This window comes from Onychomys torridus, chromosome X (genome assembly GCF_903995425.1).
Source record: "Onychomys torridus chromosome X, mOncTor1.1, whole genome shotgun sequence".
Taxonomy (NCBI): Eukaryota; Metazoa; Chordata; class Mammalia; order Rodentia; family Cricetidae; genus Onychomys; species Onychomys torridus.
In genome coordinates this window covers 59911922-59939392 of record NC_050466.1, presented here as the reverse complement: position 1 = coordinate 59939392, position 27471 = coordinate 59911922, and the positions used below count along the sequence as shown (strand labels likewise).

Here is a 27471-nt window from a genome sequence, read left to right as displayed (position 1 = left end):
TCTTTCTTCCCACCATCATCACCGATTGTCACACCTCCCCGTCCAACCCTCTGGGGACCCAGAGCGTCATTGGAGCTCGAAGTCAGCTCCTTGCAGTGCGGACCATCCTTAGCCTGCACCACGGGGTCAGCTAAGGGCGCCGCAGAACCCCATCCTCCCGCCACTAACGAAGCCTGGACAGCCGCGCGGGCCGCGTCCCGGCGGCACAGGGAGAAGTACGCAGGCGCGCCCATCACAGCCGAAGCCGCTTCCGGGTCACGTGGCCATACTTCCGGCCCCCGCCACGCCTCCCTATGACTATTTGACCAGTCAGCTTTCTCGCTGTCTCCGGCAACTGTACTGATACTAGAGGCGGTTGGCGGCCCCTCGGCAGCTTGGCGCGCGTCCTCTGGTCCGCCTCTCCGCTCGCCGCAGCCGAGGCTCCTCCTTCGTCCAGCCTCCAGGGCGGGGTCTGTTAGCTTGCCCTACCCTCGCCGCCTAATCCTGCCCTCCGCCAGACGGGTCCCCTCCCCGCGGCACCACGGCTTCCCTTCAACAGCACGGCGAAGGGGGCTTCCCCTCAGCAGCAGCCGCTGCCTCAGTCTCCGCAGCCGGCCAAGCTCCGCCGCGTCCGCGGCCCCCGGCCGCCGTAAGTGTCGAGGGATCGGATGAGGTGGCAGGGATGGGAAGAGGGAGAGATGGCAGGGCGCGCCCCCCGCCGCCCCGTGAGCGCCCCGACGACCCCACCCTGAGTCCTCCCGGGGCGTCGCGCCCCGAAACTCACTTCTGGTGGTGGTGTCGCCCCGCTCTTTACTCTGCAGCGCGCCAGTGATGCTGGGGCAGGTCCTGGGTTCCGCGGGGACCCCGAGGCACCTGTGGTTCGCCGATCGCCTCAAGTTTGGCGGGGCGTTTTGGGGAGGGGCCGGGGGTAGCGGCAACCGAGGACTTGGCGCCCCTGGCGGGCCAGCGGATGCCATTGTCTCTGGTCCGCTCCTTGCCGGTCACCTCTCCTGGCTTTGGGCAGTGATGGAGTGTCGTCCCGGGAGGAGGGGAGGCGTCCAAGACTGCGGGACCCCTGGGATGCTGGACCGGAGCCCATTCCAAGGCAGAGCCCATTGTTGTTTTTTGTTTTGTTTTGTTTTAATACCAATCTGGAGAAATTTTTGTTCCGGGATTTGCGGCAAAAATCAAAGCGAGGGAAAAGGAATACTTGTGCCATGGCTTTCGTCCCATGTTAGTACATCATTTGTTTTAAGGGAAATGCGTGGTTTCTTCGTCCTACAAAGTGGTAGGGCGGATACTGGACCCTGCTACAGATAGCCTAGAGCGCACTCCTGTCGTTAGCAAACCCTCTCTCCGGGTCACCAAGACTTAAGAAAACCCAATCGTTTCCTTCGGCAAGTTCTAGTAACGGTTTGCGTTCAATGTCCAGTAGTAGATGCTGTACTTGTCGTCCTCTTGGAATGCCGCTGTCTTCAGAACTTAGATGGGCGGCACTTGCTACCAATGAATTATATAGCGTGTTGTGTGGGGGTAATAGCCAATTTTAACTTTATTAAAGTTAAATGACTACGCCATAAATTTCCGGATGTTTTCTTGATGCCTTGGGGATATTGCGAAGTGAATTTCCTGTCGAAATTTAGAGCCAGTTTGATTTTCTATTAGTTACGTAAATTCCTCTAACCGGTGTCCAAATTTAAGGTGGTGTGGTGAATATTAAGAATCTGCCTTGGGGTCTTACTTGCACTGTCGCTGTTAAAGGAACTTAAAGGGGTTAAAAAAAGAACACCTATCCGAATTTTTTACCTTCAAATCTGCTTTACAATACAGCTCGTTTTTACCAGTTGAATTATAAAATACCTGCCTTAGAAAATGAAGCCTGACCAACAGACATGCAAATGCTAAGTAAATCCATACAAATTAGCTTCAGTATAAAACACACTAGAATCCAGCATACATTCAAATGTGTTTTTTGTTTTAAAATAAGTATTCTATGAAATGCCTCAAAATTTTGTTTTTTTAATTAAATATTCTGTGCAGTGTCTCAATATGAGTAACTTTTAGTTAAGCTTTTCAGACTTGCATTCTCTCCCATGTAATTTTACAGTCATTGAGTTCTTGAGTGTTGGATTTTATAAAAGTGAAATTTTTATTAAAAAAATTTATAAAGAATTTTTATAAAAGTGAAATGCAAACATAAAAATCATGCTTTTGTTAAGAAACGTGTTGTTTCTGAGATCTTTTTGATTAATATTCTGTTTTGCTTAAAATATGCTTTCATAAATTGAAGGAGGGGAGTACTTTAAGTGATAAGCAAGAAATTCAACCTGGAACTAGAATGGCCTCAGGGTGAAAAATAGTAGGTCTCCTCTTTCCTAGAGATGTACCTAAATCAACTGCCTTTTGATGCATGTAGAGTAGGGAATGTATAGCACAGGTAAAAAAATTGTTTCTTAAATTATCAGAGTTCTTGTTCTTTGAAAATTTCACTCCAGCTTACCACCTGTTCTTCTTGCCACACACTCTCTTCCACACTTACCTACATATTGCAGACCTTTCCAAAAGAATTTCCTGCTATTATAACCTGTATAGAAATGTTGATAGCTTACTAATCATTTGGCAGGCTCTTTACTGTATCCCCAAAGCAGCTCTGAAAACCATGTGATCTTAACTGTTGATCCTAGGTAATTGTATGTAATCTTGATTTTATTTCTCTTAACAGATGCAGTTTATGTTGCTTTTTAGTCGTCAGGGAAAGCTGCGGCTGCAGAAATGGTATGTCCCACTCTCAGACAAAGAGAAAAAGAAGATCACAAGAGAACTTGTTCAAACCGTTTTAGCTCGGAAACCTAAGATGTGCAGCTTCCTTGAGTGGAGAGATCTGAAGATTGTTTATAAAAGGTATCATTTTTTTATTTATCAGATAGGTGAAATATAGTCAAACATTAACATTATTTTGAATGAGGAAATTGCAGACTTTTATGTCGATAAACAAGGGTTAACAAATATTTAAATGAAATAAGTTTAAAGGAAACCTTTTCATTTAAATGGCTGTTTTGATTGCTTGTCTTAGGCTAAATGCTAGCAGCAGGGGAATCATTTTAAAATTAATTATATAATTAAAAACAAACAATTATTCGTGCTTGGTCATCATTTTAGAAAAAAATTCAATGAATTAATTTCATTATAGGGGTTAATAGGGTCAGTATTTTAAAATTTTAAGTAATTCAATAAACCAGGCATGCATAGATAATAATAGTGTGATAATCCTTTCAACAAATCTATAAAGATTTATTTATCAAGTAACTGATATTTGGCATTCCTTTTATCTGACTTTTATAATTAATCTTACTTATAAAGATCCTGAGCACATACACCATTTCACTATGCAGATGTTTAAATACTTGTGTACATACAGGATCTCTTTGCTATTAGTATTTATTAATTTGAAAGACTTGTTGCTGTGGAGGAGTTGTGCTTAGATATGATAATTTTACCAAGGATAAATGTTTTTTTTTTAAAAAAAAATGATGTTGTGAAATAACTTATAGGTTAGCTCTTTACACAGTTTTTTTCTTTAATGATATACATCTTTATTTTACAGAATGTTTCTGAGGAAATGTTTCTTATTTCTTCCCTATTTCTGGTCCCTTTTGAATAATTTACTGAATTTAAGATAAAAGCATTTCTGCATGTAAAACACTCTCTTGTAAGGGGGGTGTGCAGAGAACTAACAGTATGGAACGCAATGAAGGGAGAGAGAAATCATGTTTTCTTCTATTTTCTGTCACTGTATTCCAAGTATGGATGGGTTTTGTGGTGGAGGAGGTGGCAGGGGAAGAAATGACATTTATAGGACATAAGAACTCGTAAATACATTAGACTTATTGTTATTTCATAGTGAATTTCATCAGTTTGGGTGATTTTTTTTTATTCAGTGTTTGGCTTGGTACTTGAGAAAGATCATAAAAAAAAATCATAGCATTGAGAGCTGAGAGATGCCTTAGAACAATACACACACACACACACACACACACACACAGAGACACACACACACACACACACACACACACACACAGTCACACACTCTCACATACACACATACTCACAATCACACATACACACACACACAGTCACACATACATATACACATACACACACACACACACACAAACACTATATATATATATATATGTATGTATGTATGTATGTATGTATGTATGTATGTATCTTTTTGCCCAGGGATAGAATCTTGACTAAAACAAGTAGAAATATGATTTTGCTTTTGTGGAATCAGAAATAAGAAGCCTGTACCCTGGCTCAATTGGCCTGTGCTTTCTGCACTAGAGACAGGTCTTAAATCTGAAAAACACAGTTACTGTTCATTCAGATTTCAATTTATAAAAAATGAGAATTTTCTAATGGTGATTTGGCTCAAGGTCACATACTAGTGATGGGCATGGGGCTACAACTTGAGTCTTAAGCGTGAAGGCAATGGTTTTCAACAGGTGTGGAAAGAAAGAAAGATGCGATTTGCAGTTCTGAAAAGACTGCAGTGAAGCATGGCTGGGGGAGGGAGGGGCTGAGACTGGTACCTGCAGGGTCAGGGGGGCTGCACAACAATTGGAACTTTGAGAAGACAGTCACCCTGAGAAGCAGAGAGAGCAGCCAAGGAAAGAGGAAGTGGGGTCACCTCCATTTCCAGAGTTTGGCTTTGGGATGAAAGGTAAGCTAGAGAATTCAGTAAATTTGGGGGCAAGTTGATATGACCATATCTGTTCACTTGGCTCTTTGATGAGATATGCATAGCCATAGAACTTGAGGGTGAAAACCACACTTAAAGTATCAAGTCACCAGCATTCTGGTGCAGGTGGAAGGGCTACAGAGGGGCCTGCAGATCAAAATGAGAAAGAGGCCAAGGAGTGGTTTTAGGTCAGAAAAGTCGAGGAGCAGAGAAATTTGAGAGCTGTTAACGTGAAGTTCAGTAAAAGTGAAGAACTCGTAGAATCTTACCGTGAGCATTCCATGCATTGCCTGTTGTCAGTGGAGTAGAGACAGAATTTTTATATATATATATAATGAGGAGAAGGTGGAGAGGCAGAGAAATTGAACCAGCATCTATAGAGTATTTGGGAGAGCTTTGCCAAGGACAGAAGAGGTGGTAACTGCCGGTAGACCTGGATTCTGGAATCCTGGACAGGGTTTATAAAAGGCTTGAGAAGTTTAAGCTTATTTCTAGATAGTGAAAGGAGTCCCCCGTGTGGAGGAGGAAAATCCTAGCAAGAGAACAAGCCCATGAATGGGCCATTCAGAGGGAAAAAGGAAACAGCAGGTTGGAGTTCATACACTTGCCACTCAGTCTGTTCCTGTTGATCTTGCTACCTTATTCAGAAATTATAAAAGAGAACTCTAACCTGATCTGATATCTAGATCAAAGTTTTTTTCAAGTCAAATTTGGACTTAACAAAAATAAAAATGGCTTTATTGAGATGTTTCATATACAAATGACAAAATGTATAATGTTTTTCTATAGGCTTCCTCCCATTTCATACTGAAAACCTCATCTACTTCCCACTTAACCATGTATTTTGTTTGTTTTCCCACTCCGGCTGGAAGAGAAGCAGACCTTTTAAGCCAGAGAATTTCTACTGCGCTCCTAATAAATTCTGCTCTAGCACTTCACTCCACTTAGCATGTGTTTTTATGTGGTCTTTGTTCATTTGTCCTGCCCACATTCTTCAGCCCTGAGCATTTGGCATACATATTTTCCCTTTGTCGGGGGAAGCGGTAGGGCTAGAAGGGTAATATAGTTGAAAATCTGGACCTTTACCTGGTTTTATGATTTTGAATATTTTTTTTGCCTTTGTTTCCTTATCTTTAAAGTAAGTGTTCCTGAATATCCACTAGAGATAGAACATTATATGTCTAGTTTGTGCAACATTTCATAGTAGAGGCAATTGAATTAGGTCTTTTAAAATTAATTTTAAAATGCATCCCCATGTTACTAGCTTGAGAATTTGTTGAAGGGTACTTATTGATTTTCTTTACTAACAAAAGAAATTTTAATGACATACCAGTGGGTATTGAGAATAGTTTAGCTACATTCACGCACAGTCAGCTGATATTTAGCTGACTGCAGAGAAGTCATGTGTTTTGAATATAAGAATAGGCACTTTCAGATGTTCTGAGTGCCAGTAATTAGAGTAAGCCCTAATCCATGGTGCTAAAAATAACTAAACATACCTCTCTTCTTACTAGTCTATTATTAATTTTACTAAGAGAACAACATGAGCTCATATTGAATTTTAAAGCACCATTTGATCCTAAAAATAGAGAGTACTCTAGGTTCTCTTGGTAATCTTTACTAAATCTATATGGCATTTTTTATCTCTTTCCCTTCTTCAAAGCTCTTAATATATTTGCATTGAGCATATTTTAATTTTAGCCAGGTGCAGGATTATTTTAATACACTTCACAACTGTGGTTTTTAATAGAAAATTGGGGCTCCAGGGTCAAATTTCTGTTCTCATCCAGTTACTCAAGCCTGTTACTCCTATAAATGCCAATAATGATATCTTGGTAGGGCTGTTGTGAGATTAAGATGGTAAAAATCTGCAAACGCCTTTACTACCACTTAGTGTCTCACTCATAATGCGTCTCTCAGTTGTACCTGCGATTGTACTTCTGTTTCTTCCTTCCTTCCCCAGCTTTCTGAAGAGGTGTTCTTATCACACTGGGAACTGTCGATTCACCTGGAAGGAATAGTTCTTTCAAGTCGATGCCTTTTCCCCGTTCTTAGTGAAGTAAAACATTGAGAGGATTGAAGTTACCACTGACTGGTATAGGAGATTCTGGATTTGATCTCTAGAAGGACAAAAAATAAAAATAAAAAATAAAAATAAAAACCTAAAACACTATTGGAGGAGTTTATTTTTTTTCTTTTTAAACTATTTTTGGTTGGTGCCAAGTCCTACTCATTTTTAAATTCATGATTGGTATAATTTAGGACCTTCAATTATTTAATTTTTATTTAAATATCATTTATTTGTATACCAAGAGGCAGTATTATGGATAAAGAAACAAGGAGATACATACTAGAATGCCTAACAGTAGCATGGGAGAAGTTTGAAAATAAAGATTCTTACTCCAAACTTACTATTAATGATCTCTTCAATAGAATTATTTGTTATTCTGTTCATAGAAATAACTTGTATCTGTTTTTTGGTTTGTCATTTTTATATCAGTTCCTTTAATCTTTAATTTTCATAATTCAAAGAATCTCCTATACCAGTGGTTCTCAACCTGTGAGTCACAACCCCTTTGGCAACCCTCTTTCTCCAAAAATATTTAAATTACGACTCATAACAGCAGCAAAATTAGAGTTATGAAGTAGCAACGAAAATAGTTTTATGGTTGGAGATCGCCACAACATGAGGTATGGTATTAAAAGGTTGCAGCATTAGGAAGGTTGAGAATCGCTGTCCTATATCATTTGTACCAGACTCTCCAGATGCTGTTGAAGAGCATGGATTAGGGAGGGTGGAGAGTTGTAACAGTCTTGCTTTTTAAATAAACAAAACAAGGTTATGATGGGAACAAGAGGAAGTTCTTTGCTCAAGTTAAAGATGGTGCCCGATTTTGCCTTCCCTGTTTCTTTTACTGAGGATGAGGGAACACAATGAAATGTCTACTCTGAGAGACCAAAGGCTTGCAGATTTGAAACTTCTGTGTATACATTATCCTTCAATAACATGTTCTAACACATTGACAATATCCTCAGTAAGCCCTTCAGTTGGGATATATTGACAGCTTGTTTTCTCCCGTCTGCTTATAGTTGGAATCAATCACACTGTATATTTTGTTCTAATTAAGTAAACTTAAGAAAAACCGACTCAATTATATTTTCAAATGCTCAGAGAGCAACCTGAAAAGAAGAGCAAGATCAAGTATTTCTTCTAAGAGACATGATTGAGTTATTTCTCTTTTTGCTTGTGTTTTCTAAAATTTCTCTTGTACATTTAATACTTTTGTAATATAGGAAAAAAAGAATTTGTTTTAAAAGAAGAATAACTATAATAAGCATGAGGACTTGTACAATAGAACATGGAAAATATATTTAGAAAACATGATTATAGGGGTAACATTTTTCTGTGATTCTGTTTCATTACAGATATGCCAGTCTATACTTTTGCTGCGCTATTGAGGATCAGGACAATGAACTGATTACCCTGGAAATAATCCATCGTTACGTGGAATTACTTGACAAGTATTTTGGCAGCGTGAGTAGTAAATTTAGTTTTTATCTTGTCTCTAACAAGCTTATTATTTGGGTATTCTAACTGTGAGGAAAGGACAGGACTGACTATTCATTTATTTATTTGTTTGTTTGATTTTTCAAAACAAGGTTTCACTATGTAGCCTTGGCTGTCCTGGAACTCACTCTATAGACCAGGCTGATCTGGAACTCACAGGGATGCACCTGCCTCTGCCTCCTGAGTGCTGAGATTAAGGGTATGTGCCACCAGTGCCCTGCACTGACTCTTATTTCTTGTCAGTGCATCTAGTCAACTTTCAAAATCTCCAACTCCACGGTCTACTCATTTAATTAAAATGATGAGAATAAGTTTTAAAATAGCAAAATAGAAGGGCTGGATAGATAGCTCAATTGGTGAAGTGCTTACCACCCAAGCATGAGAACCTGAATTAAATCTCTGTGTGCACATAAAAAGCCAGTGCTGGCTCTTGCTGCAGCTGCTGCAGCAGCTGCTGCTGCTTTTTTAATTTTGTGTGTATGGGTGTTTTGCCAACCTGCACGTCTGTGCATCACTTGCACACTTGGTGTCCACAGAGGCCAAAAGGTGTCAAATCCTCTGGAAGCAGAGATACAGTTGCCTGTGAAGTATAATGTAGTTGTTAGGAATTGGACCTTGGTCCTCTCAAAGAGCAGACAGTGCTTTTAATTGCTGAACCATCTCTCCAGCCCCTAGCTTTCACTTTTAATTTCAAGGAGAGTGGAGACAGATGGATCTCTGGAGCTCACAGACCAGCCAGCCTAGCCTAGTCTGTGAGGCCTAGGTCCCAGTGAGAGACACTGTCTCTTAAATCCAGGTAGATGGCTCCTGAGGAACAACACCCATTTGCACCAAACACACACACACACACACACACACACACACACACACACACACACACACACACTAGTGAAATAGAAGAGTCCTATTACTGATACTAGCATTCTGTAAGTATGAAGTATAGCTTTCAGAATTGTTACAGTTTAATCACATTACTCAAGAAATATGTATTTAAAGATCAGTTTTTATGAGTGGAAAATTATTGTTGACTACATAAGGAGTGTGCAGAGCCAGGTCTTACTTGTAGGCATTGTTTTGTCAAGTACTTGAAATCTGAAACTTAAGCTTACTTAAATCAATGGTGCTTAATCAGCAAGATTTCTATTCTGAAAAGAATTAAGATCAATTCAATCTAATCAGATTTATTCACTACCTAGTAGTGAATAAGCATCTTTGGCTTAAGTTTTAACAGGCTTTGGTTTCATTTTGCTTTTGCTTTTCAGGTGTGTGAACTTGATATCATCTTTAATTTTGAAAAGGCCTATTTTATTTTGGATGAATTTCTTTTGGGAGGAGAAGTTCAGGAAACGTCCAAGAAAAATGTCCTTAAAGCAATTGAACAGGCTGATCTCCTGCAGGAGGTAAGCTACTTAGGCTCCTGAAAAGAAACTAGCATGTTTTGCTTTTGCTAGGGAAATCTCAGTCATCATTCCTACAAGTTTCAGAAATTACTTCAAAGCATGCTTGGTATGTAGTGTTCATGTTCAGTTTGACTGCAATATGTGTCAGTCACATCAACTCAGTTATCTATGGATGGATGGTTCTTTGTGGAGATGGCCTGCCAGTCAGGCTCATTTAGAGGACAGACTACTTCAATTAAAATAAGTAAATGAATAGATATATATATTAAAGGGGGGAAACAATTGGCCGAATATAATAATCATTTGAGAACTTCTCATCCTTTGTTTTGAATTTCTTAAAATCCCCCCACCTGTTTCATTAGAGTGGATAATTAAGAGTTGACTGTGAGATTATGGCATTTCCTTTCCAAATTGGTTCATGTTTTCACCTCATGTCCATTAAGTACAAATGTAGCCAAGCAAATGTTAGTGTTTTCTAATTATGCTTTTTATAGAACCCTCTGGCTTTGTGTTAACAAAATTAACTTAAAATGAATCTGTACTTCTCTTTGTTCTTTTGAAATAACTAACCAGGTTCTGTCAAAACTATTCTATTCTTGTCTTAACTTCCACATCCCGAAACCATACTGACCCCTTTCCCTCCTAATTGCCTTCAACATCCTGAGCTAATCGTGTGTTTGATGCTTAGGTACCAAATTCAGTTTTGGCTTAGAACTAATTGTGGTTGTTACAGTATACAAAGTTTACCATGAAAATGGCTTAGGAAAGAAAAATGGGGTATTTTTATTAAGATAGCTGTATGTATGTATTTGTGTATGTATGTGTGTGTGTGTGTGTGTGTGTGTGTGTGTGCGTGTATGTGTATGACATAAATGAATATTTGTGTCCCATGGATTCATTTACTAAAGTGTTGAAAGTAGATTTGTATTATTTTATTTTAACCCTTTATTACATATTTATTATGTTTTTAATTAGTAAAATAGACTTTTAAACTCAAAATTTTTTTAGTATTTCTGAAATGGCTATCTTTAAAGGAATGACTAAGGAGAGAAGAATAACTCAAATTCTCTGTTAAAATTTCTTTACTTTTGGCCTCTGTGGTGGAGGGAACTCCTAGTGAATCCTCTATATCAGTCAGCTATAGGGCCTGCTTCAAGTTGTGTTGATATCATCCAGAGTCTACAACTACTAAATGGGAGACAATGAACTGTGTGTTTAATGATGTTGTAGTTATTAGAAAAATGGTTGGTGAGTGCAAAGCTGAAGTATTTCAGTGACAGCCCTCATGCCATCTGCTGTTTGGTAGTCAAATGAGCACAGACGTTTTCCTTGTGTGCACAGTTTGCCATGGTGCTTTATTAATTGACTGCAAACATGTCATTTTGGAGGTTTGTAATTTTAACATCAGGTGTGCTGACTCCAAAAGTATATCCTACTGTTATAATATTGGTTTTAAATTAGCATCTCCTTCTTGTTGTTTACTAAGCAAACTTAAGAGAAACAACAACAACAATTAAAAAAGCGATTAGGTCAAGCTGGGGATGTAGGTCAGTTGGAAGAGTGTTTCTCTCGCTTGCATGAAGCCCTAAGTTCAGAGCTCAGCTCAGCATAGAACTTATCAGATTTTCTCTGCTCCTTAATTTTATGGAGCCAGAATGAAGAATGGGGAGGTTTGTCTGAGGATATCTTATGCTAAAGAGCAGTCTAAGTAGAGTAGTATGTGCCTGTTATCTTACTTAGCACTTTGGAAGTGGAAACAGAAGAATCAGTTTAAGTTTCAAAGGAAGCCTGGGCAACCTGAGGCCCTGCCAGAAACAAAAAATAAAACTAACCAAAAGATAGGCCCCAAGATTAGGAGTTGGAAATTCCTCATATTTGTGTCTTGTCTTAATAATGTTTCTTACAGAACTATAATCTCTTGTATCAGAACTTGGTATTTGTTCTGTTTTTCACCACTTTCTGATTAATTTTTGTTGTTTTAAAGACATTTTTAAAGATATTAAAGCTCAGTTTTTGCTTTTAATGTGTTCCTAGGGCACTGATATCTTCTTGTTCCTGAGTTGCTTTTTAAATGACGCTAAAAAAATTGCTCTATGCTTTATAATCAGACAGCAATATCATGTTTACTTGATAGTGTGTATTTAGTCTGTGAAGGGATACAAAGCATTATTGTAGCAGTAGTGATATTTCTACTTCTTAGGCCTGAGTATGTTCACTATTGTCTTTATCAGTAGTTAGATTTAGAGACAGTGTTTTCTCCAAAGTCTCCTTGTTAAGATTCAGCAAAATGCCTAGGTCTCTATTAGCTTTCTAGATCTTAGAGTTTGAAATATAATAGTCACTTTGTCAGTGTCCTCAAGTGATTTTGTTTCTAAAATTGTTTAAGGATAGCTATTTTAGTTAAATGTATCCTAAAATTTTCAGTAAAGGTACTAAAAATCCAATTGAAATGTAATTTTTCATGTATTATAACTTTTCTATTTAGTGTCAAATCTTTATTTGGACTGTTCTAAGCACTAAAGATAATTTTGAATTAACAATGAACTTTATCTGTTGGCTGAATAGTATATACAAATTAGAATAATTTTGATTATCTTTTTATAATTCGTGAAATATGTATTTCTATTCTTAAATATAAATAATAATATAATAATAATATTAATCTCTATTCTTATTTCTATTCAGAAAATTTGTTAAAATTTTGCTTTTGCCCAATTTATATAAATATGTAATTTAGGTAGTCTTTCATTTTATGGGCAAGCAGGGCAGATGTCAGTGGTTAAAGCAGATTAGTAATAAGAACAAAACAAACGTATATCTGAATAATAACTGCCAAAATATTAGTAAACATTGTGATTTAATGGTATATCTTTCATATTTGACATTTGTAGACAAATTCTGTGTTTATACCTTTTGGTTGCATGAATTCATAATTAGCTTTGGGTGAGTAAGCCTAGAAATTGACCCATTATCCAATTTTCGATATTTGACTGTTAGAATTTAAAACATGTCATCTCAACATGCCACTGGTACTAAAGTTTTTTTTAATTAAGATATGACATGCTACAATTAATGAAATTATATTCCTTATAACGCTTAGCACATTCCCCTCCCCACATACCTAGTTTTGGGGTGGCAAGGTGAGGTATGATGTAGTTGAATTTATTTTATAAACACATATATTGCTAATGACAAAGGAAATAATAGTATGGCTTTTTTTCCCCTGTGAAGTCGGGCACTTACCAGTTTTTCTCTGCTCCTTAATTTTATAGAGCCAGAATGAAGAATGGGGAGGTTTGTCTGAGGATATCTTATGATAAAGAGCAGTCTAAGACTTTAGTTCCTTTGACCCCCAACTTATTTATTGGTAACTACTAAATTTACCATTTTTGTGGCATGGATAAAATGGCACTATGCAGAGACTGTTGCACGTGAGATGATTTCAAGTCTTTGCTTGATCTGTGAAGATCAAATAGTTAAGTGTTAGGCATTGGGCTTGTTATAACCCAAGAGGTAGATGCATGATGGTGTTGATCAGCGCTTTGAGATGTGTCGACCTTTCTTTTTTATACTAACAGCATCATTTTGAAATCTCTGGGGATTTTTTTCTTTTGAGCTTTGTTTGCTGTTGGTATTGTTTCTCACTAAAGTAATCAATGAAATGGAAAAGTGAGGTGCCAAAAGCAAGCACTGTACTCATGAATTTGCTTCTACTTGAAGATGATCCACTTTATGAATAGATTGACTGGATTTGCAGATGTTTGTCTGTCTCGTCTAGAAAGCAGTAGTCTATGAAGAACTACTGCTGTTAAAATTGATTTGTTTTAGTGCTGAGGCCTGCATGAAATTTCTTAATAGTATGCTATGTCTTTGTGAAAGTAATTATTAATCTGTGGGACTGCATAAAAATGGAAAGGTAAGAATCTTGAGAAAAGTGATTTCTTTAAAGAAATGAGGTTTTTTATAATAACATTAAGCAAATAATTATTTTGTGAAGTGTCTTATAACATTATGAAAATTTAAGTTTTTCAAAAAATAAACCTTGCTAATCATTATTTAGGCATGTAGTGAGACTCAAGAATATCTAAAATTGTTTTAAAAGCATAGATCTTTTCAAATATATACAATGTCATTTAACAGCAAAACATGTTGTTATAAATATTTTTCTGATTTGCTTTAAGACGCAAAACCCCCTGTAATTCTTTTGTAATTACCATTCTTTCATGTTATATAACTTTTAGGCTTAAACTGTTTCTTTAATTACGTTAAAAGTTAAGGCTAAGGGTTAGGGATTTAGCTCAGTGGTAGAGCGCTTGCCTAGCAAGCACAAGGCCCGGGGTTCGATCCTCAGCTCAAAAAAAAAAAAATATGAAAGAGTGTTTTAAATGCAGTTTCAGGGTTTTCTAGAACAGATTTTGGAGAAATGAGGTTTTATTGCTGCTTAAAACAGACCCCAGTCTAGAAGCGGACAGATACCCAAGGCAGTGTCAGTCTCCTTCAGCTTTACTTTTAGTGCCATCCAGTATGACTAGTGTCATTGGTGTCTGCTTTCTGGGTTGGAATCATCTTTGTTCGATGCAGTTTTAGTCAGTGTTTTTCTTTGTTCTTTGGAATTTTGACACCCCCACCTTGTTCCTTTTCTAACTCTTGGTGAACCAGCTCTTTGTTTCTTGTTTGTTTTTGCAGTGTCTGAGGATAGAACTCAGGGTAGTGCCCATGCTAGGCAAGCCCTCTATCACTGTAAACCTGTATCCCTGGCTCCACTTGGTTTTTTCTAATCATTAAAAGTTGGAATAATTTAAATATCCAATTATTGCAATTTTGACCTTTTTTTTTCACTAAAACCCATAGTAGTAAATGCAGTTTTATATCACAGTGCATATAAAGTACAAAAATTATTGAATAACAGTCTCATTTCTTGCTTTGCTCACTCAAATTTTATATTCTATTCTATTTTTCTTTTTTTAAATGCCATTCTTAAGAATTGATTTCACGATCCTAGGGTTAGGACCTACTAAAAGCATATTCCAAGTGGTCAATGGTAATTTTTTTCATTAAACAGTACTTGATGAAAATTTTAGGTTTGAGTTATTCCCCTACTGACATTATAATTTGTTTTGTTCCTCTGTGCTTAAAAAATTAATTCTCATAGTAGAAAAATTAATAAGTACAGGTCAACACACTAGAATATAATCTTACCCACCAAGCAAAGCCAATTAGATTAACTCATTGATTCTCCTGGGAATGAGGTGGGGCAGTCATGCACTTCCAGGGTACATTGGGCTATGCATGCTCAGACAAATTCCTGGTTGTGCATTATGACTGGCATCTACTAGGTAGAGACCAAGGACACTGCTAAATATCTTATTTATTCTGCCCAGGACACACCAAAGAATTATCCAGCCCCCAAAGTCAGTTGTTTTCAAGTTGGGAAACCCTGACTTAATTTAACCTTGAACTAAAAATTTCATTTTCATTTATAAATGGTTACATCTTTTCAATAGTATATGTAGCATTCAGTATACATAATGGCTGAAACTTAGAAATGCAAAGGAGTAGAAAAAATTAAAATTGTGAAGAAAAACATGTTAAAGAACACATAAATGGCTATAAAAAAAACCACCCCTGTGATTGATACAAATTACCTTTGCCTGGTAACTAGCAACAGGGGAGATAATCTGTGGGTGCCTTTAGAACCTAAGCCACAGAAAAGCTTATGGGATATCACTGAATAATCGAATTTCCTCAACAACAACTAGCTCTGTTCATTTCTATTAAGGTAATTGAGTTTTTCTGTGGAAACAAGATTGAATCTACCCTGCAGGCAGGCAGAACACTATTGAATTTTCTGCCGATTTCCTCATCCACTTTAGGATGTGATCATTTCTTAAAGGAAGAATAAAGTGACTAGATTTACATAAACAGACTTCCTTTTCTTATAGATAGACTTTTTGTCCTTCCTTACCCTGTTAGTCTTGAAGAGTTTGTTTGAAGTTCTGATTCTCAGAAACCATTTTCTAGAAAACTGGTTAAATTTAGGGTATTTGAAGGCAAATACAGCTACATTAGAATAAGTCTAAGCTAACTTTCTGTTGTTTTATTTAAAAAGTATAATTAGGGTTGGGGATTTATTTAGCTCAGTGGTAGAGTGCTTGCCTAGCAAGCGCAAGGCCCTGGGTTCGATCCTCAGCTAAAAAAAAAAAAAAAAGAGGAAAAAAAAGTATAATTAGATGCCAGAGAAAGTAATTTGTCCTTAGGATCTTATAGTTAACAAGTTTTGGAGTAGCATTTATAAGATATAATAAGAGTTACTCCACTTATTTTGAAGGCAATAGACATAGGTGAGTAGCCCAGTAGGAAAGAGCAGAGGACATGACTAAGTTGGGGATGAAAAAACCAAAAACAGTCTTTACTAAGGGAATACAAATTAAAATACCAACTAGCCTTTTTGAAAATTTTTCTTCTTGCAGCAATAAGAGATATTGTTACTGATTGTAAACACTTAAACTTGTATTTCATTTTGAAGGAATGGTTTTGGGGTATCTATTTCATGATGAAACATGTACTATATTTTCTGTCCCATTACTTGCACATCTAAGAATTTTATCCAACTGAGAAATGTATATATACATATGTACGTATGTATATGCACCAAGATATAGGCTCAGCATAATATTTAGCCACTGGAATTTACCCAAATGTCCATTAGTGAGAAACAAGTGAAGAAAATTACAACACAGTCATACCTACAATTACTAACAGAACTGTAAAATAAATAAGACTATATTTCTGTGTAATGATATGGAAAGATACTTAAGATATATGAAATGATAAATGATCAAGGATATTGACTCCATTTTTCAGAAGAGGAAAATGGGCATGTAGTTAATATTATAAATTTTTTTGGTGGAAGAATGCTGTTGTTTGAGAATTCACATTGTGTTTCCACACACAGATGGTAAAAACCTGAGTAGAATTTGCTAAAATAAAGGGTCAGCACAGGGTAAAGCACTTTCAGCTTTTGTCCATGTAATACACTAACCATCTGGAGTAGCCATAAAACTCTTGCTACTCATTACTACCTTAATGTTAAAGAAAATCAATAGAAGGCTGGAGAGATGACTCAGTGCTTAAGAGCACTTGCTATTGTTCATCCAGAGGCCCTGGGTTCAGTCCCCAATACATACATCAGGTGGCTCATAACTGTATGTCATTCCAGATCCAGGGGAATCTGACATCTCTGGCCTCTGCGGGCATTTGCACTCATGTACATACCACATGCAGAGACACATGCCTACATAGAATTAAAATAATAGAAATAATTAGAAATGCATTTCCAAAGAAAAAGAAAATCAGTAGATGTTCTTATTAATTTACAAATTGTATAAAATAGGACTACACCATGAGCCCTGTCATCTAAAAGGTGCTTCATGAACTGTTTTCAATCCTTCAGTTTTTAAAATTCATTGCCCCAGGGGCTGGAGAGATAGCTCAGAGGTTAAGAGCGATGTCTGTTCTTCCAGAGGTCTTGAGTTCAATTCCCAGCAACCACATGGTGGCTCACAACCATCTGTAATGAGATCTGGCACCCTCTTCTGTATACATAATAAATAAATAAATAAACTTTAAAAAAAAAATTCATTGCCCCAAATAGATCTTAGTGAGTTTGCCATACTGTGTGACCCTTTGGAGCTTAAACTCAAAGAACAGACTTTCAATGTTGAGCATAAGAAGTTTGCATGCTTTGCCACAGAATTCAGTTAGGGTCAATAAAAAGGACCATTGTGTTATAAAACATGAGAAAAAATATATAATTTTGTAACATGAGAGTATGGGGAGAAACACTTTAAAAATTTCAGTAACGTGATAAACATGAAATCACACTTCCTTATATTTGCTTTTCATTAAATATAAATTATTTTTTCTTTTACTACATTGAAGTAGAATCAGGAGAGTAGCCATTCAGTCTTGAATATCTAACACCATTAGCTTACTAAAGCATCTCTCAGTTCAACGGTAGTTAAGCCAATGCAATTGCTAGTTTAGGAGTGTATAAGCTTTCCGGTTAGTTTTACATGTGAGCCATGTCAGAAGCTTAGCATGGTGAATGAATATCTAGGAAGTGTCATGGTAGTAGGGTTTGTCTTTTAAGAAGACAGGTGGTTTTGAAAACAGATCTAAATTGATTCTTGTGTGCTATGTTTGACATCTTCAACTTGCCACACTTCTTCTAGTCCTTTTTGTAGCTTGAGAGTGAAATTATTGTTAGTGCAGAGGAAAGTTGAAAAGCATGTGTACTAGGAAGGAGTGTATTGAAGGGGTAGGGACAGAACCAAAAACACTGCTTTAGGCAAGAAACGTCTTTGGTATAATGTACTCATAGAGTAAAGCTGCAGATCTTTTTTCCTCATGAGCTAGATGAGCAAAATTGGGAAAGTTCTTATTTTCTTAGACTTGAAAATCTAGAGAACTATTGAGGACTGGGGAGAAGAGGAGATAACAAGCAAAGTATGGGGTGTGGCAACAGCTTCAATAAAGGAAAATTAGTGCTGAACAAAGGGATTGCCCAAAAGTGAAAGCCCATTTCAAGTTGAAAATAATGCATTTGTAATTGTTATTCAGAAAAATAGATCTTGACAAAGAATCTGCACTAAGGAAAATTAGTGGTTTATATTTGTATAATGTAACTGGATTACATTTTTTTCTCAGTACTATTCTAGCCTTTACTCCTACTTAATTTAAATCACTGGCACTTTAGTATATTTATAAATTCAGTTTGCTGGGTTATAGATATGACTGTTTCCAAAGGTGCCCATGGGAAGAACAAAATAGTAGACCTAGCTGTGCAGGGTCTTTGTATGCCAACATGGGCTTTTACCATTACCTCCCCTAGATCTTACATTTTTTTTAAACTCAGAAAATGTACTGGTAGTATGAGGGTCCAGAATACTGAAGTTTATGTTGAATTTACTATACAGCATTTGCATATGAGAGAAAAAATCTTGGTCAATTACAGACATAGTTAAATCTTTTACTTAAAAACACAGCTTTAAATGTTAAGTAATCACTAAGGCATTTATCTCTAGCAGAACTTCTTCAGGTGTTAACAGTCTGAACCAGACTATGTCCTAGTATCCTAAAAGTGGTTAAAAGATACCATTTACTATATATATACCACCATTTATTTGTGTGCATCTTAGAGGCTATTTTTTGAAGGATGCTTTTCCAATGAAAAGGGGTTTCTTTCTATGAAAATATTCCTGACAATTGATGGGTACTAATTTCTTGTTTCAGTATAGTAATATGGACCCTTGGCATTAAAGAATAGTTTGGCTTATTATCAACCATTTTGCTTTCCATAGGGTAGTAAAAACACCTATTAGTTAAAAAGTGATGGCAATGCCTGAGGTGGCCACATTTCAAAACTGTTCATATAAAATTTTTGTACTTGTAAGTCTTCTCTGGGAAGGGATGACTGTATTTTATTATATTTTTATGTTATTATTTTATTTTAATTTATTATATTCAGCCCTGTTGGAAAACCACCTTTCTCCTTCAATCGGCATAAACCTTTTCATGGTTGGTTTTCATATGACATGATATCAAGTTGAGAAATCAAAAAGTTAAAAAACTATAACATAAAGGCAAAGAACTGGTATTGAAATATAAGGCTATTTGAGACTTAAACTTTTCTTGTTCTCTCTCCAGAAAACAGAGAATATGTTTCCCAGCAAGAGTATCATTGGGTATAAGAAAGCGTACTAGAATACGAGCTGGAGTACAGACATGCATCAAAATGTAGTAGGCTATATGAATTCAGTTTTAATTATAATTTTGTCAAGTTTATTATTTGTATTTTGGCATTATTTGGAAAGTTAATTGCATTTAAATCCCAATTATTATTTCATTAAATTGATGCTTTGTAGGAAATTTTTCCCTATAATAACCCCAAATTGGGATAACTGATTTACTGCTGAGAGTCACTGACAAAGAATTTCTAAGCAGTACAGCAAATCAGTAACGCTGTTAGTACAGAATGGAACTCTCCCTGGGGAATGAACACTTCTGTATGGACATGAAGCACTGGGCGTTTGTTACTAATATTACTTTACTTGCTTATCATTATACTAGTCTAAATGGGAAAAGGGCAGCTTTTATAGCCTAATATTTTAGAGTTCCAACTTTAAAATCATCTGGGATGCTGGAAGGTCCACTTAAGACCCTACCTCGGGTTATTTTGTCACTTTTTGATGTGAGAACATCTAACATGTTGTTAGATGGATTTGTAGGCATAGACATTTAACAAACTTGGGGAATTCCTTAGAATAATTTTGAGGACTTAAAAAAATTAATCTTTAGCCTGAAAGTCACATTTGTTTTAGCTAAGTCAACAATTAAAAGCTTTCCTAGGCACTTAATACCATATAGTGACTAGTTTTAACTTGTTCTTGGGGAAACTTTTTCTCTGGAATCTTTCCTTATTGTGACAGGACCCTATAACACACAGGTGAAAAGGGAAGCGCTTTAACTGACCTTGCCGCTAATTGGCATTGACTGCAACTGGCAATCTTTTCAGCTTGGTAGTAAATACAGTGCTTTAGGATTCTGTAGAATGTAGGTCATCTTGTTTACTGTTACATACCATGAACTTGAAAAAGATAAATCTGAACTGGGCATTTTTTTTTAAGAATGTAAATGTTCAGCCAGAACCCAAAGAACAAAAGCAAACCTGATGCTTTAGATATCTTTACTGTAAACTAAAGAATCTCACAATTTGATTGTGTCTCCATCAGCTTGTGTACTGTGTGTAAGAATATATGCATTTCTTTTGTAGCCACGGCATGAATATTTTAATGTCCCTGTGTACTAAGTGACTGCTCATCGACTATGCAGAATTTCACAGAGGAAATAGAGAACTGATACACTTATGAAAGAAAATGTCCTCAGCTTGGTGACTAAAAGATAAAAAGCATCTTAGAGCTAGTACCTTTATGATTGTATTTTTTTCTGTGCACATTCCTAATTCTATTTTCATTCTGTATATAATATTGATATATAGTTTATTTCTGTCTACTACTGTTTTCTTCTTGACAAAAATATGACTTGTGAATATTTTGATTAATATCCTAAACACATACAAGTTATTGTTAGTAAACCATCTGTGATTAATGTTATGAGAGTATAACAGAAAGGCTGGGCAATCACAAATGTTTACCAAAGAAAATAGTTAGGAACTCAGGCAATGTTAGCAGTACCACAGCATTTAGTCCATTGTGTGTTGAAGAAAACCAAGCTTTATTTAACACTAAGATTATTAGTCTATATGAGCTAATATGTTCGACTGTATCACATAACAGTATATGTTGAAGCAATATAATTCAAACACTGAATTTTCAAGAAATTTTGTAGTGCCAATATTTATTGAGCCACATGTATGCAGTGTCAAATGGTCCCTTTGACTATCAGAAAGCTATGTCACAAAGTCCCCTGAAATGTCTGTTGCTCGGTAACAACTCTTTTGAAGTAGTAATACTGAGCCTATTTACATAAGAAAATTTTGATATTCATTTTCAGTATCCAAACATTTTTATTCGTTAGTTAATGGCTTCCTAATTAATATATTAAGCCTTCTAAACACTCAGTGCTATGTTAACTATGGTTGTATATTTTGAAATACTAAAAGCTTTTAATATTAATTTTATAGAAATATGCTTTTAAAAACATTTAGCATATTTTATTATAAAAAGTACCAGATAACTCATTGTTTATATTTAGAGAATTTAGAGCCTAAGTAAATTATCATTAAACAATAACTTCAGAGGCATGGTGGGGCATGACTGTCATCCTAGCACTTGGGAGGCTGAGGCAGGAGATGAATTACTATGTTACCGAGGAAGTCCTTGTCTCAAAAGACAAAAAATAAATATGCCAAAAAATACCCAAACCAGTTTCTCACCGAAAGATCTGTGAAAATGTTTTAGGAAACGTAGTATCAGGCAGCTGTGTAGATCAACTATCTCCATTACCATCTGAAGCATCACAAAACATTGGTCTTTCATTTCCATTTTTTCCATCCTCCCACCTTACATGTTGTTCATCTGATTTTAATGTTGCATAAATATGCATTGTCTCATGCCTGTTTGTTTTGGATGCTGTGTGCTGAGCTGTAACAAAATGTTGCGCTTTTTTTTGAGGGGGTGGGGTATCTGTATACAGCTGCTTGCTTTAAATTAGCAGATTCTGAAATAGCTTTTCTTGCATGTCTAAAATAAAGTATTGCATGTACTTTGTCTCATGTGAATGACTTTTTTCTACTCCATCCTTTTTGATAAAATAACATTTTATATTTTCATTTTTCCAGGTAATTTTAATTGTGATTTAAAAAAAAAAACATAGAATTCACCATTTTAACCATTTCTGAGCCTACAGTAGTGCTAAGTATATTCATATTGTACAACAGATCTCTAGAACTTTTTCATCTTGCAGAACTGAAATTACATAACTCATCAGCCAACCACTTCCCATTTCTCTCTCACTGAAGAAGGCCCTGGTAACAACCATTCTATTTTAATCATTTCCCTAAATAATTTTGAGCTACAATTTCAGTGTGAACTTGTAAAAATTACATTTTGTATTATAAACAGTTTGTACAAACATTCAACTTATCCAGTCTTAAAGGCATAAAATGTGTAAATAAGGCCTTTTAGAAAGGACATATATTTTAAATAATGCAAATTCAGAAAGCAACATGATTCTCTTCAGACCACAGGTAGTGAGCACCCTAGAGAAATCTGATCATCCAGGGAATAGTTATGGGCCATTTTTATCTAGATAGGCTAAGAATATAAACTGTATAGAAGTCAGTGTAGGTATAATTTAACATATTAAAGGTTACATAAAGTTTTAAAATGACTTAATATTATATGGAAATAACCTTTAAATTCACATGTACTTTGTCTCATGTGAATGACTTTTCTTCATCCTTTTTTTTTTTATAAAATAACGCTTTTTATTTTCATTTTTCCAAGTAATGTTTTAAATACAGAATTCACCATTTTAACCATTTCTGAGCCTAGACTATGAAATAGTTTAGTGATTCAGAAATCACTCTTCATGTATTTAATGGTTAAAGAAAGCCAAACATTTTTAAGCAGAAGAGATGGGCATATATCACTATTGTTGTTAGACTGTCTTTTAAAAACTATCATGAAACATCTAGACAATACCAGAATCCCATACAGAGCACTCATTTATACATCACTCAACATCAACAGTTATCAATTTCATACCCACTTGTGTCCTGGAAAAGCTGTCATTTCACCTTTAATGCTTCAGTATATATTCCTAACAGATCACTGCCACACCAAACAAAATGGACAGTAATTAATTTTGTCTTGGGCCTGGCTCGGCTTTTCCTAATTATCAGAGGGGAATAAATACCTTCTTATAATTTGTTAAATTAGATTCCAAAGAAATTTTATATTGGATGGTTCATAGGCCTTTAGTCTCTCAATTTTTAGCAAGCCTGGTTTGTTTGTTTTTTTCACTCTGCCATTAAAAAACAAAAATACACTTTTTGATGCTGCCATACAGTTTCCCACATTCCTATTTAGGTGATTATATTCTTGTGACAATGTTTACCTTTTTCTTTTCTCCATCTTAGATCTGTAACCTGGTAAGATTGCAGTTCAGTTGGGGGGAGGCAAGTGTACTTTAGATTATACTACCTTTTGGAAAAATGTCCTTTTTCACTAAAGTTGATTTCATTTTTCATTACTAGACAAGCATACTAACAGGCATTCTATGAACTTTTTTGGCTAAACTATTTAGTACTAAATGCTAAACCCCCTCATTTAGATTTCAATATCAGCTAATATTTTAAGCACTTTCTTTAAATCAGGCATTGAGCCTTAAATTCATCTCAACATATGAAGGTAAGTACTGCTACTTTTGTTTTCCAAACATGGAAACAACAGATTTTAAGTTATTTTAAGATTACACTATGTAGTGCATTTCCTACCATTCAGCCTAACATTCTAAGGATTCCTGGTGTAATATAATTTTTCTTTTCCTTATTTTGTGCTGTCTCATGATTAGGATGCAAAAGTAAGTTTATTATCAGATAACAAAATCTTACATTGTTTTCATCTATTAAAATAATAATGTCGCTTTTTAATTCCAAAATTGCTAGTAATAGCTAACTGCTGACCTATATGGTCCTTTTTTTTTTTTTTTTACTTTTATAGTGTACAAAATTGGGCAGTTTGGAAAATTTTAAAATACCTTTGTTAGATTTGGCTGATTTGGCTTTGACATTGAAAACAAATACTCATTTTTCTATTAAGATTTTGTTCCATAGTTTGTTTCTTCTGTATGTCACCTCCACCACTGCCAATGGATACCCAAGGGAGGTCTGGAAAGGTGGCTGTTTCCCAAGCATTGCAGTGGACAGTTAAAGAAAAACTACACAAAACATTTTTCTAGTTAAGCTGCAACAAGACAAAACATTGAAAGTGTTAGATGCCTCACTAGAACTTATGGTTACCGGGCTTTTTATTTGGAAGATATTTTGAACTTTAATGTTTTAGACAATAATGTGTATAGTTTCATACATTGCTAGTCAGTTTACAATGGGCTTGCTTTTTGTGTTATAGCAATCAATGGTGCCCAGCACACTGGTCAGTAATTAGGTATTTAGTAAGTGCTGAAAACATTCTTCTGGGTTTTAGGCACAAATCTTTGAAAACCACTGGCTGTCACTAGTAGATTGCTCCTATGACCCTGCATTGCCACCTTTCTTCTCTAACGAGCATTCCCTTCATGTGAGCTTTTCATATTCTTAAGATCCTCTCCAGAGCTGTATCTGCTTACCAGAGTCTCACATTTTTCCTCCACAGGAAGCTGAAACCCCACGTAGTGTTCTTGAAGAAATTGGACTGACATAACTGTCCTCCCTTGCTGATGACTTCTTGTGGCATTTCACACACTGTAGATGGTCACTGCCTCTCATGTCCATGTTAGCTAATGGTGTAAGATGATGTCTTGTCAGTATTACTGTTTTGCTAAGCTGCTTCATTCAGGCCTACCCAATTTTTTTTTTAAAGGGAACTTTGGTTAATCAAATGATAAATTAAGGGACATAAATATGAATTAGAAAGATGTAGAAAAAGTAACAACATTTCTGGACATTTTAAAGTTTAAAGGTCAGCATCATAATTATGTGCATATATAAAAATGATATGTCTATATTCATAAATATCCAACAATCTGGCAAAATATATTTACTACTATACTTGAAAAAGGAAAGTTTAATTATGTGAAACCTGGTTTGATGAAACCAAAGACTAGAGTAGTATTTCAATATATGTAAGAATACAGGAAATTGACACATCACAGATCAAATGAAAGAAAGTTTATTGAAAATTTAAGCAACCAAATTTATACCAAAGACCCTTAATGGATACATCATACATTACAACAAAGGGAATAGATGCATTTAGAGGACTAACTTAGAATGATGCTATTTTACACTAAAATTCATTAAGGATTCTCAATGAGTGGAACAAGGAACAAAGACTTTCCTAATCTTGAGCACATAATTTTTAAGGCCAAGGAACATTTGACTCCTGAGGTAAAGTTTTAGTGGTCATAATCATGTAGTTACTTGTTTTCAATGCCCCAAGTGAAAGTAGAAGTGTTAATTACCAGGTATTCTTCATAACAGTATGTTGCTCTGTTCACAAAGTGTTACATAAAGTCATTATCTAGAGCATGAATGTTCCTTCTGGGGTGCTTGTTAAAGCCAAATTTATTTTTGCTTCCCTGTTGCTTCCTTCCAATTAGAAGTGCTACAAACTTGACAGCAGCTCCCTCCCTTCCCTTTCACGTTACTGCCTAGTCATTGGAAGTCTAGTCATTGGAAGTCTTACGGAAATTTAAAAGATACCTTTCGTACAGCAAAGTGAGGAGTGAAGTAAAATGGCATTAGTTGGCCCTATATTTTTTCAAGCTATATAAATGCTCGGCATCACTTTTATACATACTGACACATACCTGAACACATCTCCCTGATTTCTACTTTCCCTTGTATATGCTAGGCTGGAGTAAGCTTTGCTGTGATTGTGAACAACTTTCAAGCCACCTGAACATTGTCTTATCACATCACTAATTAATGGTAATAAATGTTCTACAAACACTGTGGTGTACTTTTATCTCTTTCCAAAAGCTTTGTCAAATTAGGGAGAGCTGTTGAAGAGTTCTTTCTTTTTCCATAGTGTTGACAATCCCTCTCCATCTGACACCCCACTCCCTGCACTGGAATGTCACGGTGGTTTCAAGCACACACAAAAATGACAAAAGAGTCAAGGAATTTTCATGTACATCAAGCTCATTTTAAAAAAACCACATGAATTCTATGCTATCCAGAACTTACAACACATTTATTTTCAATTAATAAATGCCGCTTTTAAAACCTTGATGCAGTTGCCTTTTATACGCTTTCTGATTTAGCAACTTGGATTACTCCAGATAATCAAATGATATCCAAATGGTGAATCCTTACCTCCTACATATGAGGAAGTGCTAGCCCATGCAACAGACTAATATTTGCTGACTGCTGCCTAATGTAAGCAACAAGTCAAAACTTCCAGTTACAGTACTAGTATAATTGTGGGGCCTTCTGCTACTGCAAACAGAAATTATTGCATTCTAAGCCTGAGATATTTAAGAACAAGGAAAGGACTTTGAGAAAATTAAGTTGAAACAGACATTTGTAGGTTTAAAGGGCTTTCGCAAATGAAGCTGTTCACTAAAAAGCCTGTGAGCTTCTATCAGTAATGTGGAGTTGAGTCTTAAGTAGTTTATCACAGACACACACAGGCATCCATTCACTGTAGTAAGTGTAAGCTCAAAGTCACTATCAGGGTAATAACCCAGGCAGAGGTTTTCTAAACTTCCCCTGCATTCTGTACTGACCATTAATATTTGAGGGGAAAGTCATCACTTGTTCAGTTGTCTTGAGCCCACAAAGATGGATTTTCTTTCCTTTCGATCATGATATAAATATTCAGCTTTAGGACTGAGGATGGACCTCAGGGGCAGCATGTTTGAAGTTCCACCATCACACATACAAAACAATCCTTACATAATCTTGGCTGAAGTTTGAATATAGTTTAGTTTAAAAATACCAAATGTACTTTATTCAGCATTAATGAACCCAGTGAATCTAGAAATCCATCAGTTTTAGTATGAAGCAGGCATTTAGAATTGAAACAATTTGCATCTTGTTAAACTTTTTCAACATTTTGTGCCTATTTTTTTTTTCTAAAATGAAGCAGGGTCCCACTCTAGCCAGCCCTGGCTGGCATCAGCCTCCCAAGCGTAGGGATTATTGGCATAAGCCACTGTATACGACTTATATGCATCTTTAATGAACTCTCAAACATCAGATTGCTAACTACCACATGACACTGAATGTCGGGGTCCAGAGTGAGACAGTGAAAGTCTGTGCCAGGAGAGCATCTCAGGAGAGCTAGGGATAATATACATGATCCTACATTCAGTTCTCTTCACTGATCTTCAGTGATTGTTATACTAGGACCGTTTTAACAGTGCATGGAGTCAATAGTGACTAATATTCTGGGAAATAACAAAATACCTCTATATAAAGAACTGTCACAACACACAATTCAAATAAGACATACACCGTGACAGCCCCCAGGCAAAGGAGGGGCTGTAGATATGGGGAAAGAAGAGAATGGAAATGGGTACTACAACACTTT

General features: G+C 36.1%; 1 protein-coding gene across 5 annotated transcripts; it reads left to right on the top strand.

Moving 5' to 3' along the window:
• Positions 1 to 336: 336 nt before the first annotated feature.
• Positions 337 to 26168, top strand: Ap1s2 (adaptor related protein complex 1 subunit sigma 2). 5 transcript variants are annotated; one of them, XM_036174384.1, is made up of 6 exons: positions 337 to 628; positions 2702 to 2880; positions 8150 to 8258; positions 9554 to 9691; positions 19400 to 19492; positions 20526 to 21986. In XM_036174384.1, exons 2-5 carry the CDS (start codon positions 2702 to 2704, stop codon positions 19454 to 19456), a joined length of 483 nt encoding a protein of 160 aa, XP_036030277.1. In that variant the 5' UTR covers positions 337 to 628; the 3' UTR covers positions 19457 to 19492; positions 20526 to 21986. The 5 variants fall into 5 exon arrangements, with proteins under 5 accessions (XP_036030277.1, XP_036030276.1, XP_036030279.1 ...); XM_036174382.1 differs by lacking the exons at positions 19400 to 19492; positions 20526 to 21986 and adding exons at positions 23789 to 23797; positions 24589 to 26168 and having other exon boundaries at positions 341 to 628; XM_036174383.1 differs by having other exon boundaries at positions 19400 to 21986.
• The last annotated feature ends 1303 nt before the right edge of the window (positions 26169 to 27471 follow it).

What these genes read in the sequence shown, in the direction of transcription:
- Ap1s2 (XM_036174382.1), top strand. Translation starts at nt 2,702, where the DNA reads ATGCAGTTTATGTTGCTTTTTAGTCGTCAGGGAAAGCTGCGGCTGCAG. An exon ending in CTGAAGATTGTTTATAAAAG is followed by an intron (nt 2,881 to 8,149) that starts GTATCATTTTTT and finishes GTTTCATTACAG; the next exon opens with ATATGCCAGTCTATACTTTT. An exon ending in TTGACAAGTATTTTGGCAGC is followed by an intron (nt 8,259 to 9,553) that starts GTGAGTAGTAAA and finishes TTTGCTTTTCAG; the next exon opens with GTGTGTGAACTTGATATCAT.